Raw genomic sequence first — 15,992 nt, forward strand, 5'->3', positions numbered from 1 at the left:
TTTTTTTTTTTTTTTTTTTTTTTTTTTTTTTTTTTATTTTTTTTTTTCTGCTCCTACCTAATACCTCCCCCCCCCCCCCCCCCCCCCCCAAAACTTACATCTCACCTAAATGTCTACGAGTGATATATTGGAATTATTACAGTATAGAAGAAGGCCATTCAGCCCATTGTATCTGTACTAGTTCTGTGATTGTCTGACATGGTGCCATGCTCCCTGTAATCCTGCAAATTGTACCTTTTTCAAAAACAGTCTAATTTGCTTTACAATACTTCAATACGCTGTCTCCATCCAATGCTCCAGCTATTGCCTTCAAGAATATATTATGGTGGATCATGGAGACCCTGTGGTGATTCAGATTTACAATAAAGTTAGTGGGTTTAAGGTAGTGGTGGCATATTCTCATGCTTAAAACTGGAACTGAATCTTATGGATTACCCTGGATTTGGCTGGGAGATTGGAGAGGTGTGTGAGTGTGTGCGCGCGCGCGATAGAATGGCAATACTGGTTGTGTACTCTGTCTCTCCATCCTCAATGGATTTAGAATCCAACCAAAGTGGTCAGAATATAAATGTTTCGTGCTGCTATGTGTAAAGTTAGTTTGAATGGACGCCCAACAATCTGATGTAATGGGGAAGTATTCTCAAAGCTAGGTGGTTAGCACTGAGTCTGCTTTGCCTCAATTCTTACCCTTGCCTATTCTGGTCCTACCTAATACTTCCAGTAAACATGAGAATGTGATCCATTTCCTAACTTTGAACTTCCTGAGTGCAAGTTTTTTTTTATTAAAAGAACTGCAAAGAGACCTTAATCCATCCTTCCTTGTGTTTACTAAGTACTTCTGAGGAATTTAATTGGTTTCAGTGTTGGTTTGTGCTGATGACATCTGGCAACATATGCCTAAAGAATGATTATGTTTGTATTTCACAACTTGCTGGTTACTATTTTTAATCCAACCTTACTGATCGTATTGCACATCAGAAGCAGAATCTGTATTTAACAAATTACCAGTGCAGTTTTTATAATCCTACACTTAAAATTTCTTGTGAGATCGCACCTGAAGCTCTATTTCCATCTAGTGGTGGTTTCTTCTACTGCAGTTAATATATACTGTATAGCTATTTGGGATTCCATGGGATTGCACATTTTGATACCTTGAACCAACCTAAAAATTATTTGGTTTTTTCTTGTTCTGACAAATTATTCTGCAGAACCAAGTCAACCTGAATCTGGAAGCTCTGCATCAGTTGCCATGTCAACCAAGGCTTTTTGGAAGGGGGTCTTGCACGTGAAACAGAAGAGTTTTTGTTTCCGTGAACAAAAGATTAGATGCAACAAGCCTTTGGTGTTCCTCAAGTCTTTGCTTTTTACAAGTGATTTCAGTAACTTGCCCAGCAAAATAAACTGGAATTGGAGTGCGTCCAATGAAGCAGGACAATGAAGTATTTCACTGTAGAATGACAGTTTGCAGGATTTCTTCCAGGAATTTCCCCACAGAGTTTCTATTTTCAGCTGATCTTCAAACTGATCTTCTTCTTCTTCAAAAAAAAGTGAAGGGTGCTGTTTGGTTTCAGCAAGGGAATTGTGCTTGTGAAAAAGGGAAGTTTTTTTTTTACAGTTTTGTCAATGTCGCAATTGAGTACAGCATCATTTTGCAGATTAACATATTTATACTTTCCAGTGCTGCCTTAACTGTACACTTCCTTTAGATGCTGAAAAATGAAAATTACATATAAAGACCAAGGTTATGTGGCAATGTCACTGTGCTCAGGTTTGCTTTATTGCAGCTCAGTCAATGTAATTTCTACATAATTGACTTAAAATACGAGGTTGTAGACATGCTTGCCGAGCCGGTGGATTTGGTTGCAAAAGTTTCGTCACCCTGCTAGGTAACATCGTCAGTGCACCTCTGGTGAAGCGTTGATGTTCAGTCCTGCTTGTTATTTATATGCGTCAATTTGCTGGGGTGTTGGTATCACTCCCAGTTCTGTTTCTGTGGTTTGTACACAGGGTCCAATGTGTTTATTGATGGAGTTCCGGATAGTATACCAGGCCTCTAAGAATTCCCTGCCATGTCTCTGTTTGGCTTGTGCGATGATGGATGTGTTGTCCCAGTCAAATTCATGTCCCTCTCTGTCTGTGTGCAGTGAAACAAGTGGGAATTGGTCGTGTCTCTTGGTGAATGGTTGGTGTTCGTGTATCCGTGTTGTCAGTTTTCTTCTGGTTTGGCCTATGTAGCGTTTCTCGCAATCCTTGCATGGTATTTTGTATCTTACACTGGTTTTGCTGGTTTTGGGTATGGGATCCTTTTACGTTTGTCATTAGCTGTTGTAGGGTGGTTGTTGGTTTGTGGGCTACCCTGATACCTAGGGGTCTGAGTAGTCTTGTGGTCATCTCTGAAATGTCCTTGATGTAGCGTAGGGTAATTAGTGAGTCTGGTCACGTTGTGTCTTCCTGTTGTGGTCTGTCTCGGAGGTAACAGTCGACTGTGCTTTTCAGGTGTCCATTCCTTTTGAAGACTCCGTTTAGGTGCTCCTGGTCTGCTTTGCGTAGTTCTGGGTTGCTGCTACGTGTTGTGGCTTGTTTAAATAGCGCCCTGATGCAGCTCCGTTTGTGGGCATTGGGGTGGTTGCTAGTGTAATTGAGTATCTGGTCCTCTCGTGTGGTTCTTCTATGTACAATAATCTGGAGTTCCCTGTTGTTTTTGCGTTCTACCATTATGTCCAAGACGAGTAGTCGGTGGTGTTCTCTTCTTTTGTGAATTTTATCCCGGTGAGGATGTTGTTTATGTGTCAGCAGGATTCTTCTAGTTTTGTGCATTTGATAATTACCAAAGGCGTCTACATATCGGACCCAAAGTTTGGGTTGAATAGTGGGAAGTGTTGTCCGTTCTAACCTTTGCATTACTGCTTCTGCAATCAGTCCTGATACTGGGGATCCCATTGGTATTCCAATGATTTGTTTGTATATGCAGTAGTTGAAGGTGAAGTGGGTTGTGAGGCACAGATCTAATAGTTTCATGGTGGTGTCCTTTATTGATGATGTTGGTGTCCTGGGGTTGCCTGCCTACTTGATTCGTCCAGTAGTGTGGCAATTGTCTCTTTGGCTAGGTCGATGTTTATCCATGTAAATAGTGCTGTTACGTTGAAGGATATCATTATCTCATCCTCTTCTATCCTGGTGTCCTTGATGATGTTGAGGAGTGGATGGAATGGGTTGTGTTGTCAACTAAGTATTTTAATTTCTATTGTAGTTCTTTGGCAAGTCTATATGTTGGTGTGCCTGGTAGTGAGACAATGAGTCTGAAGGGGACCCCCAGTTTGTATACCTTGGAGAGCCCGCAGAAGTAGGGTGTGTTGGATCCCTTTGACTTCATTTTTTTGGTAGTCTGTCTTGTTGATGTCTCATGAGTTGTGTAATTTCTTCAGGGTCGTTGTAATCTGATTCCCTAACTGTGGTGTTGGGTCTATCGCCATCAGTTGGTAGGCGTCAATATCTGCTTGTCATGCATAAGTTTTCTTGATGTATTGGGCTGTATTGAGGCTTACTGTCATGCGTCCTTTGTCCGCTGGTCACATTACAACGTTCCTGTCTTTGTTGAGTCTTTCCAGGGCTTGTTGAATGTGTTCCACTTTCCTTTGCTCAGTGTTGGGCCTATCGTCTGTCTGATGGTCTGTTGTACTTCTGTGAGTCCATTGCATTTAGTGTTGATTCCAGCACAGCCAGGAAGTCAGACTTTTTTGGTGTCTGTTATAATTCAGTCCATGTACTAGGATAGTTTTCTCCGTGTCTGTAAGTGATTGGTCACAAGATGTTCTTAATCCATGAATCTATGTTATCTGTGTCATTTGTGGGTGATTTTGGACTGTTTTTCTTGCAGGGCTATTCTTTTCCTTGTTCTGGTCTTTTGTTGTTGTATGTTGATGACTTGTTCCAGTGTGGATGTCCATTCCTGGTTGGTTGCATGCCAAAAAACTCTGTACTCCAAAGCAGTTTCCCACTTGTATTTGTGGAGGTAGTTGTGGGCATTATTGATCATAACATGAAGTCCACAAAAGAAGAGAACAATCGACTACCCTTCCTGGACGTAATGGTAGAACACAGTAACTACGGAGAACTCCAGACTAGCGTATATAGAAAGACCACACATATGGGCCAGATACTCACCAATGCCAGCAAACGGAGCTGCATCAGGACACTATTTAAACGAGCCACAACACATTGCAGCAACCCGGAACTGTGAAAAGCAGAACAGGAGCACCTATACAGAGTCCCCAAAAGGAATGGATACCTTAAAAGCACAATCCACTGTTACGTCCGAGAGAGGCCACAACAGGAAGACACAACACGACCAGACTCACTAATTACGCTACATCAAGGACATTTCAGAGATGACCACAAGACTACTGAAACTCCTAGGTAACAGGGTAGCCCACAAATCAATAACCACCCTACGACAGCTACTGATGAATGTAAAGGATCCCATACCCAAAACCAGCAAAACTGGTGTAATATACAAAATACCATGCAAGGATTGAGAGAAACATTACATAGCCAAACCGGAAGAAAACTGACAACACGGATACATGAACACCAACCAGTCACCAAGAGACATGACCAATTCCCACTTGTCTCACTATATACTGACAAAGAGGGACATCAATTTGACTGGGACAACACATCCATAATCGCACAAACCAAACAGAGACACGCCAGGGAATTCCTGGAGGCCTGGTACTCTAATCGGAACTCCAGCAAACCCGTTGAATTAGACCCTGTGTACAAACCACTGAGAAACCGAACCGGAAGTGGTACCAAACATCCCAACAAACTGAGGCATATAAATAACAAGCAGGACAGAACATCAACGCTTCACCAGAGGTGCACTGACGATGTTACCTAGTAGGGTGACGAAACGTTTGCAACCAAACCCACAGGCTCTGCGTGCATGTCTACAATCTCATCCACGACACAAGCTACAAATCTTCTCAAACTTTAAAATATGTCCTGTACAAAGTGACATATCTTTATATTTGGTTGTGGGTCAAGACCTACTTTTGAGACTTGAACACAATACGTTCTGTTCAGCGATAAGTGAAATTGTTGCATTGATGGTGCACATGAGCTGTTCAACCAGAATTGTAAAATATCCCATGGTACTACTTGAAGAGGAATAGGGAGATCCAGTCACGATAACCAAAAGCAGTTTAACAGGGTATTCATCTATTTGTGACTCTCTACTATGCTCAACTTGTTGCATTTACTTGCATAAAAACATATGCACTTCAAAAGTAAATAATTGACTGTGTTAATGCACAGTGTACGTACTACTTGCTCTCATGTATTTGCTTCCAGTCAACAATTGTCATGCTAAGAATTGTATTCTGATTTTGTCAGACTGTAAAATATGTAGTCTTCAGCCTTTGTTCTCAAAAGTGGAAGTTGTTTGATTTTTATAGTGTACGCTTAGTTACAGTAAGATATTATGTGGTATTGTGCTTCTATTATCGGTCTTATCCTTTAGAACTCCAATCATTTTGAGTAATGTTTCGGCTTTTCCCACAGATGACACTCCAGACCTCTCCCGTTAATTATATTACCTCAATTCAGATGTTCAATAGCACTTACACACTTTACTCTCACAGGTTAGTACTATTGTTCTTTCTGATTCTACTACATCCTGCATCATGATTGAACAAGCTAAAAATTGTATATGACAAGCTTTTGAATCTAAGCAATGAGAAAACAAATTAAGTTATTTTATTCAAATTATAATTAAATGTATATGGCATTTTAAGTGTAGTTTTTTTTCTATTCATTTGTGGGGTGTGGGCATCGCTGCCTTGGCCAGCATTTCATGCCCATCCCTAGTTGCCCTTGAGAAGGTGGTGGTGAGCTGCTGCCTTAAACCGCTGCAGACCCACAATGCTATTAGGGAGGGAATTCCAGAATTTTGACCCAGCAACAGTGAAGGAAAGGCGATTATATTTCCAAGTCAGGATGGTGAGTGGCTTGGAAGGGAACTTGGAGCTGGTGGTGTTCCCATATGTCTGCTGCCTTGTCCTTCTGATGGAAGTGGTCATTGGTTTGGAAGGTACTGTCTGAGGATCTTTGGTGAATTTCTGCAGTGCATCTTGTAGATAGTACGCACGCTGCTACTGAGCATTGGTGGTGGAGGGAGTGGATGCTTGTGGATGTAGTGCCAGTCAAGCGGGCTGCTTTGTCCTGGATAGTGCCAAGCTTCTTGAGCATTGTTGGGACTGAACTCATCCAGGCAACTGAGGGAGTATTCCATCACACACCTGACTTGTGCCTTGTAGATGGTGGACAGGAGGTGAGTTAGTCACCGCAGTATTCCGAGCTTCTGGCCTGCTTTTGTAGCCACTGTGATTATGTGGTGAGTCCAGTTGAGTTTCTGGTTGATAATCCCCAGGATGTTGTTAGTGGGGGATTCAGTGATGGTTACACCATTGAATGTTAAGGGGTGTTGGTTAGATTGTCTCTTATCGGTGATGGTCATAGCCTGGCATTTCTGTGGCGTGAATGTCACTTGTCAGCCCAAGCCGGGATATTGTCCAGATCTTGTTGCATTTGAACATAGACTGCTTCAGTATCTGAGGAGTCACGAATGATGCTGAACATTGTGCAGTCATCGGTGAACGTCCCCACTTCTGACCTTTTGATGGAGGGAAGGTCATTGATGAAGAAGCTGAAGATGGTTGGGCCTAGGACACTATCCTGAGGAACTGCTGCAGAGATGTCTTGGAGCTGAGATGATTGACCACCAACAACCACGACCATCTTCATACGTGTCAGGTATGACTCCAACCACTGGAGAGTTTGCCCCCTGATCCCAGTTTTTGATTTCAGTTTTGCTAGGGCTCCTTGATGCCACACTCTGTCAAATGCAGCCTTGATATCAAGGGCTGTCACTCTTGCCTCACCTCTGGAATTCAGGTCTTTTGTCCATGTTTGAACCAAGGCTGTAATGAAGTCGAGCTGAGTGGCCCTGGCAGAACCCAAACTGGGAGTTGCTGAGCAGGTGCTGCTTGATAGCACTGTTAATGACACCTTCCATCACTTTACTGGTGATTGAGAGTAGACTGATGGGGTGCTAATCGGCTGGGTTGCATTTGTTCTGCGTTGTGTACAAGACACACTTGGGCAATTTTCCACATTATTGGGTAGATACCAGTGTTGTAACTGTAATGGAACTGCTTGGCTAGGGGAGCAGCAAGTTCTGGAGCAGAAGTCTTCAGTACTATTGTTGGAATGTTGTCAAGGCCCATAGCTTTTGCAGTATCCAGTGTCTCCAACCGTTTCTTGATATCACATGGAGTGAATCAAATTGGCTGAAGACTGGTATCTATAATGCTGGGGACCACTAGAGGAGGCTGAGCTGGATCATCCACTCGGCACTTCTGGCTGAAGATTGCTGCAAATGCTTCAACCTTACCTTTGGCACTGATGTGCTGGGCTCTTCCATCATTGAGGATGGGGATATTTGTGGAGCCGCCTCCTCCAGTGAGTTGTTTAATTGTCCACCACCATTCACGACTGGATGTGGCAGGACAGCAGAGCTCAGGTCTGATCCGTTGGTTGTAGGATCGCTTAGCTCTGTTTATCCCTTGCTGCTTTCACTGTTTGGTATGCAAGTAGTCCTGTTTGGTATCTTCACCAGGTTGATACCACCTCTTCAGGTGCTCCTGGCATGCCCTCCTGCACTCTCCATTGACCCAGGGTTGATCCCCTGGCTTGATGGTAATGGTTGAGTGGGGGATATGCCGGGCCATGAGGTTACAGATTGTGCTGGACTACAATTCTGCTGCTGTTGATGGCCCACAGCACCTCATGGAAGACCAGACTTGAGTCACTAGATCTGTGCGAAGTCTGTCCCATTTAGCACGGTGATAGTGCCATATAACACAATGGTTGTTATTCTTGATGTGAAGGCGGAACTTCATCTCCACAAGGACTGTGCGATGGTCAATCTTACCAATACTGTAATGGACAGATGCAACTGCAGTTGGTAGATTAGTAAGGATGAGGTCAAGTACGTTTTTCCCAGTTGTTGGTTCTCTCATCACCTAGCTGCTAGACTGGGTCTGCGACATGTCCTTTAGGACCCAACCAGCTCAATCAGTAGTATTGCTGATCGAGTGCCGAGCTGCTCTTGGTGGTGGACATTGAAATCCCCCACCCAGAGTACATTTTGTGCCCTTGCCATCCTCCGTGCTTCCTCTAAGTATTGTTCAACATTGAGGAGTACTGATTCATCAGCTGAGGGAGGATGGTATGTGGTAATCAGGTTTCCTTGCCCATGTTTAACCTGAAGCCATGAGACTTCATGGGATCCGGAGTCAATGTTGAGGACACCTAGAGAAACACCCTCCTGACTGTAAACCACTGTGCCGCCACCTCTGGTGGGATAGGACATATCCAGGGTGTCTGCGACATAGTCACAGTCATACTCTCAGAATCATACCTTACAGACAATATCAGGCTGTTACTTACCTAGTCTGTGAGACAGCTGTCCTAATTTTGGCACTAACCCCCAGATGTTAGTGAGGAGGACTTTGCAAGGTCGACAGGGCTGTTTCTACTGTTGACTTTTCCAATGCCTAGGTCGATGCCAGGTGATCCATCCGGTTTCATTTCTTTGAGACTTTGTAGCGATTGGTACAACTGTGGCTTGCTAGGCCATTTCGGAGGGCAATTGAGAGTCACCCGCATTTCTGTGTGTCTGGAGTCACATGTGGGCCAGACTAGGTGAGGGTGGCAGATTTCCTTCTTGAAGGACATTAGTGAACTGGATGGGTTTTTTTCCGACAGTCGACAATGATTTCATGGTGAAAGTCTTAATTCCAGACTATTTTAAATTTATTGAATTGAAATTCCACCATCTGCTGTGGTGGGATTCGAATCGAAGTCCCCAGAACATTAGCTGGGTTTCTGGATTAATAGTCTAGCAATAATACCGTTAGGTCATCACCTACCTGTTTGTATATCCTTGTTTGTTCTCACCTAACTTTGAAGTCACTTTAGACTAGAAATGTGAATGTTTCCTTCAAGAAACAAGTAGCAGTAGTATAGACCAGAGACGTGTCTGAGGCTTCATGGTGTTCCCGTTTCCATACGAAAACTCAGACAGTTCAGTGAGTTAACTCCTAGTTATTTTTTGCAATTCATAAGTGTAGAGGAGACCTGGGGATGGATGACCTAGTGTGTTATTGCTAGACTATTTAATCAAAAAAAGACCTAGGAAAAGTTCTAGGATCCCAGATTCAAATCCAGGCAGATGGTAGAATTTGAATTCAATATCAAACTGGAATTAAGAGTCCAATAATAACCATAAAACTGTTGTTGATTGTCAGAAAAATCCTGTCTGGTTCACTTATTTCCTTTAGGAACGCGAATTGCGGTCCTTAGCTGGTCTGGCCTGCTTGTGACCCCAGACCTACAGTAATGCCCTCAGGACAATAAATGTAAAAAACGGGAGTCACCTTGTATGAATTTGCACATCAAAACATATCCTGTCAGAGTTTTTCTAAGTTCTTTAGCTAGTTTATCGTCAAATGCATCATCCTACAAGGTTTTGTTTCTGATTTCTTGAGTATTTCAACCCTAACATACTTGGAGCGCTCATTTTGATGTTTTTTAGAAGCATTGAAACTGTCAAGGTTTATTGTTCATTAATTGCTGTTAAAGCAGAATACTGCTTCTCCAAGTGCATCAATATATGTTACGTTCTCCAACCAGTTCCTCAAAATCCAATATAACATTGTGAAACCATCATAAAGAACAGATTGTTGGGCCTTGACCACAGAAACTAACCTTAAAATTCACAACTTGGGGTTGTTACAAAAGTGCTCTTGTTTAGGATAAGGAGTGGAGAATATTGATAAATATATCTACAGAATCTTGTACTTATAAAATTGCTTCATGATATTCAAGATTTTTCAGGTTTTGATCATGGGGCTATAATTCCTGGCCCAGCTTCTTGTTTGGATTTCACTTACGTTAGAGTTATTTTTCTTTTCCTTGGGATGTGGCTAGGCTAATACTTATTGCCCATCCCTAAAATGGCCTGGAGAAGTGGTGATGAGCTGCTGCCTTCCTGTACTGCTATGGTAAATAACTGTAATTAGGGCTAAACAAATAATACATTTTCGAGGAGTCCTTGTGTGTAGCCTTCAAAGTACAGACTGTTTGGAATTTTTTATGGATCTTTTCTCCTGTGTTTTAATAGACCCGATGTACTTTATTGTCATTTGGCAAGCTTTTGATTGCTTTTTGGGGCTGTCTACTTTGTCTTTCTATTTTTAAATTGCCCTGAAATCAGTCTGGTTAACATATCAATGACATTAAAGTCCAGGTTTAATGCCTACTATTTGATACACTTGTTGCAACTTTTTTGAAAGTGCTTCGAAAGCTTTTTGCATTAATCCAATATGACCAAAACATAGGACAGTAAATTGACTGTAAACACATTTTGCAAAACTGTCTTCCTATTCCTGTCACAGTTGGTGCACCTGCAATGTGCAGATGGATCTTAGGGCACCGTCATGAAAAACGGACGCTATCACCTGTGTTGGGGGCACAGATTGAAAATATGAAGTTATCAAATGGCTATGCAAACGATTTTGTGAATTTTATTTGGGAAAGTCCTGATTAAGTTTATTTCTCTATTGAGTTAACGTCTTTTTCAGTAAGGTGTCAGTACTTCTCTCATGCAATATTTTCAATCTATAACATCTTTTAAAAACTCTTAATGTGTAATACTTTTTGCTACAAGGTGCAATCTTCAGTTTTAAAACTCTCAAAATTCATAAGCTGGGTAATGATATTTTGTACTGTATAGTATAATGCCTTACTTCAAATTTAGGTAGGTATAGTAGGTAAAAGATGCTACAGCATATTGGGAAATTAGCTACGATGTCTGGATCGATGTTCTGGAAGGTAGGATGGACATCCAGGTCATCAAACAAAGAAATTAAGCAACATCTAGGGAGAATGAAGAAAGGGAAGACAGAATCCAAAGTTTGTTGAATCAGATTGAAGCAGTTGTCAAATATGTTTAAGGGGAAGGTAAATTTAGAAACCTCTAAGTTCATTGTACATTCAAATATCATTAATTTTTCAACAGGTAATGTGTTCCATATAAGCAGAATCTGTAACTGTTTTCAAGTAGGATATGATTTAATATTAGAAAGGATGGAGGAGTAGGATAAAATGGATAGCTGTTGTCAGCCAGCACAAGTGTGATGGGAGATGGTCTCTTCCTCCATTGTAAAATTTTTATCACCAAATTGCTATGGTATAGAAGGCTGTTCTGCATGGGTTTTATGGTTATATTATCCACTGCCAATATCCTGTCTTTTCCCCAAATCCCTGCACGTAATTTCTATCCAAATAATCATCCACTGCTCTCAAATGAACCTGCCTCCACCACATTTCCAGGCAATGCTTTCCAAATCCAACTACTCATGAAAATGTTTTTCTCACATCATCCTCGCTTCTTTTGCTCATCACTCTAAATCTACATCCCCTCATTATTTTGCAAGCAAGTACAGCTTCTCCCAATCTACCTACCTACCTTCTCTCTATCTGAAGAAGGGTCCAGACCCGAAATACCAGCTTTCCTGCTCCTCTGATGCTGTCTGGCCTGCTTGTTCCTCCAGCTCCACACTTTGTTATCTCAGACTCCAGCATCAGCAGTTCCTACTATTTCTTCTCCCTATCTACTCTGTCCAGCTATTTAGTTTAACTTTCCTTGTGTACTTGAATGATTATTGAATAGTTTTCAACTGCTTATTTTCCTACTATTACTTTTAAGTAGTTAAAATTATTACAACTGTGCACATTCTTTGGACTGAGAATTTCAGAGTGTAGTCTAACTTCATATGAATGTCATCTGTCTAAATATATAGGGTTTATCTAAACACCAGTTATATTACATGTCTTGTAGCTTATTAGAACAATTTATCAATGTAAGAACAACAGATTTTTATGTTGGCGATCAATTTACTGTCCTATGTTTCGCTCTAATTGCTTTCCATTTTCAGTTACCTAGGATTTGGCTTGATGTCAGCAAGACTGGCGATTTTAGGAGGAACTGAAGGTAGACCACGTAAGTTAGCTTAACTGGTCATACTTTGTTTCAAGGTGAATACTGGTAATTTCTCATTGGGTAAGACTACTTAATCCTGCTATATGCTGTAAGGTAAAGGACTCTGCATCGGTAAAGACAAAGATATCAAAGTTCTCCTTTAGTGGGAGTGCTGGAAGCTGCATAGCTAATTCTCCTTCACCCCCTATCAGTTTAGTGTAATCTTCTGCCTGGGTCTCTTTCTTTCCTTTCCCAACATTACAGAAGGGCCTAGGACTTACGCATAGAGTTAGCACATTTACACTGGCTTGTGGTAACGCCTCCAAACTACATGTTATGTACTGTTCCAACTCTGACTTATTTTGCTGTTCCTTTGTTATCATTGAGTCAAACTTCTCAAATTCTTCATTTAACAGTACTGTGGGCATATCTTCACCACTCAGCCAGCAGCATTTCAAGAAGGTGATGTCCACTACTATCACCTGGAGTGTTAAGGAATGCTGACTTTGTGAGCAACATTCTCAGAATGAATTATTTCTGAAGTTGCTTTCAAATAACATTTGTGATTGGTCACCAAATCTTGTGCCATACAGTTCTGTTATTGCTATACCTGCTCCATTGTTTCCAAGTTGCCCATTTATACAATGAGGACCAGCTGTTCTTGTAGCACCTGTTCAATGGTGGGGTTTTGTAAAATATAGATCACATCGTTTGTATCTGAGGTAACCTAAAGATAGTACTGGCAAAAATAGAAAATCCTTGGAAAAATAGTTAGCAGATCCAGCAACATCTCTGGAAAAAGAAACTGAGTAAACATTTCAGGTTACAGACATTTTATGAAAAGTGAAAAAAAAGTGATTAGAATTTAAATGAGAGGTTGATGAGACAAAGACAAAGGAAAATCTGCAATAGAGTAGAAGACAGGTGAGATCGAATGACAGAAAAGTTAATTTTACATGGCCAAAGGGAATGGTGATGGGACAAGAAATGAGGTGCACTGCTGTCCAAAAGCAAAAATAATAAAAAAAAAAAAGCAAAACCTGCAAACAAAAAACAAGAAAATGGGAAGAAAATTCGAAGCCTCTTCTAAGGATGCCTAGCCTGAAGAAGTTACCCTCCTCCCTCCGGACAAACCTCAGGGGATCTCTCTCCCACTGCAACTCTCTCGTAATCTCTTCGGCCTTGAAACTGCTCGACCATGTCCTGAAGCAAACCAGGTACTACAGCCTCATCACCTTTCTTAGTACCTGCCTATGGAACCAGATCATCCCCAATGGACTACAATCCACATTCAAGCCTTCCCAATTTGGCCCCAACCGTGACAATATCTACATTCATAGCATTGAGATCCTTCAGAAGCGTGTCTCCCTGCGACTCCTGAAACACACACTCGCAGCAATGCGCCAGCATCTCCAGGTACTACAATCAAGCCTTCCCCAGCTCAGAGCCTCCCTCTCCCAGACCTGCAAAGGACCCCTCCCTTTTTTTTATTCTTCGTAGGATCCACAACCTGAACTCTCAATTCTACTCAGCTTTATTGGACACTAAAAACCGTAAGTACAGTAAACTTACTGGTGCCTACCACCCAAAACGGGCTTCCTCCACCCCCCAAATCCCCAACCCTACCCAGGACCTTCCCCACAATGTGCCCACCGCCATTGGCCATGAGGCCACTGTCGGAGAACCCACAGATGACGTCACATCCGCCACCGCCGGGTACCCCACTTCCGGGACAGCGAACGCCATCGCTGCCGATGTCACCGCCTCCATTTCCGAGACCAACACCACAGACACTGAAGTCGCGCCTACCGTCACCGCTGCTGCCGCCACCTATGCCGCTCCGTCCATCACCGCCGCCGATGCAACTCCGCCCACTGCCGACGTCGCTCCGCCCACCACCTCCACAGCCAGCAGCTTCAGAGGGGACAATAGCACTCAGCCCTGCCGAGTCTTCACCATTCCCCCAGACCTCCCCCTTACTGAGGACGAACGGTCAGTCCTCAGTAAAGGGCTCACCTTTGTCCCCCTCCACCCACACATCAACGAATACCGGTCACGTTTGGACATAGAGCAGTTTTTCCGCCGCCTCCGCCTCCACGCTTACTTCTTCAATTGTGAGCCTAACCCTCCCTCTACTGACCCCTTCTCCTGCCTCCAACACACCCCCTCCTCCTGGACACCACCCCAAGGCCTCCTACCCTCCCTTGACCTCTTCATCTCCAACTGTCGTCGAGACATCAATCGCCTCAACCTCTCCACCCCCCCTCACCCACTCCAACCTCTCCCCCACAGAACGTGCAGCCCTCCGCTCCAATCCCAACCTCACCATAAAACCCGCGGACAAGGGAGGTGCAGTTGTAGTATGGCGCACTGACCTCTACATCGCCGAGGCCAGACGCCAACTCTCCGACACCACCTCCTACTGCCCCCTTGATCATGACCCTACCCCCGAGCACCAAACCATCATCTCCCAACCATCCACAACCTCATCACCTCAGGTGACCTCCAACCTCATCGTTCCTCAACCCCGCATCGCCCGCTTCTATCTCCTTCCCAAAATCCACAAACCTGAATGCCCTGGTCGACCCATTGTCTCCGCCTGCTCCTGCCCCACCGAACCTATCTCCAACTATCTGGACTCCATTTTCTCCCCCTTGGTCCAGGAACTCCCTACCTATGTCCGTGACACCACCCACGCCCTCCACCTCCTCCAGAACTTCCAATTCTCCGGTCCCCAACACCTCATCTTTACCATGGACGTCCAGTCCCTATACACCTGCATTCCCCATACAGATGGCCTAAAGGCCCTCCGCTTCTTCCTGTCCCGCAGGCCCAACCAGTCCCCCTCCACTGACACCCTCATCCGCTTAGCCGAACTTGTCCTCACCCTCAACACCTTCTCTTTCAATTCCTCCCACTTCCTACAGACAAAGGGGGTGGCCATGGGTACCCGCATGGGCCCAAGCTATGCCTGCCTCTTTGTAGGTTAGGTAGAACAATCCCTCTTCCGTACCTACACTGGCTTTAAACCCGACCTCTTCCTCCGTTACATTGATGACTGTATCGGTGCCGCCTCGTGCTCCCACGAGGAACTCGAACAGTTCATCCGCTTCACCAACACCTTCCACCCCAACCTTAAGTTCACCTGGACCATCTTTAATACCTCTCTCTCCTTCCTGGACCCCTCTGTCTCCATCTCGGGCAACCACCTAGAAACCGATATCCATTTCAAGCCCACCGACTTCCACAGCTACCTAGAATACACCTCCTCCCACCCACTTTCCTGCAAAAATGCCATCCCCGATTCCCAATTCCTTCGCCTCCGCCGCATCTGCTCCCAGGATGAGGCATTCCATTCCCGTACGTCTTAGTTGTCCGCGTTTTTCAAGGACAGCAACTTCTTCCCCCACAGTGGTCAAGAACGCCCTCGACCGTGTCTCCCGCATTTTCCGCAACTCATCCCTCACACCCCGTCCCCGCAATAACAACCAAAAAAAGAATCCCCCTCGTCCTCACGTACCACCCCACCAACCTCCGGATCCAATGCATCATCCTCCAACACTTCCGCCATCTGCAATCCGACCCCACCACCAAAGATATCTTTCCCTCCCCACCCTTATCTGCCTTCCGGAGGGACCACTCTCTCCGTGACTCCCTTGTCTGCTCCACACTCCCCTCCAGCTCCACCACACCCGGCACTTTTCCCTGCAACCGCAGGAAGTTTTACACCTGCCCCCATACCTCCTCCCTCACCCCCATCCCAGGCCCCAAGAAGACTTTCCACATCAAGCAGATGTTCACCTGCACATCTGCCAATGTGGTATACTGCATCCGCTGTACCCGTTGTGGCATCCTCTACATCAGGGAAACCAAGCGGAGGCTTGGG

General features: G+C 44.0%; 1 protein-coding gene across 2 annotated transcripts in view; it reads left to right on the plus strand.

Moving 5' to 3' along the window:
* Positions 1-15,992, plus strand: part of entpd6 (ectonucleoside triphosphate diphosphohydrolase 6) — a 55,530-nt gene that overhangs the window by 26,540 nt on the left and 12,998 nt on the right. For both annotated transcript variants that reach the window (XM_048600660.1, XM_048600659.1), the window contains exons 9-10: positions 5,563-5,642; positions 12,063-12,127. In XM_048600660.1, coding sequence (XP_048456617.1) covers positions 5,563-5,642; positions 12,063-12,127 — 145 coding nt within the window. The remainder of the gene's footprint in view (positions 1-5,562; positions 5,643-12,062; positions 12,128-15,992) is intronic.

This window comes from Rhincodon typus, chromosome 9, assembly GCF_021869965.1.
Source record: "Rhincodon typus isolate 14 chromosome 9, sRhiTyp1.1, whole genome shotgun sequence".
NCBI classification, from domain to species: domain Eukaryota; kingdom Metazoa; phylum Chordata; class Chondrichthyes; order Orectolobiformes; family Rhincodontidae; genus Rhincodon; species Rhincodon typus.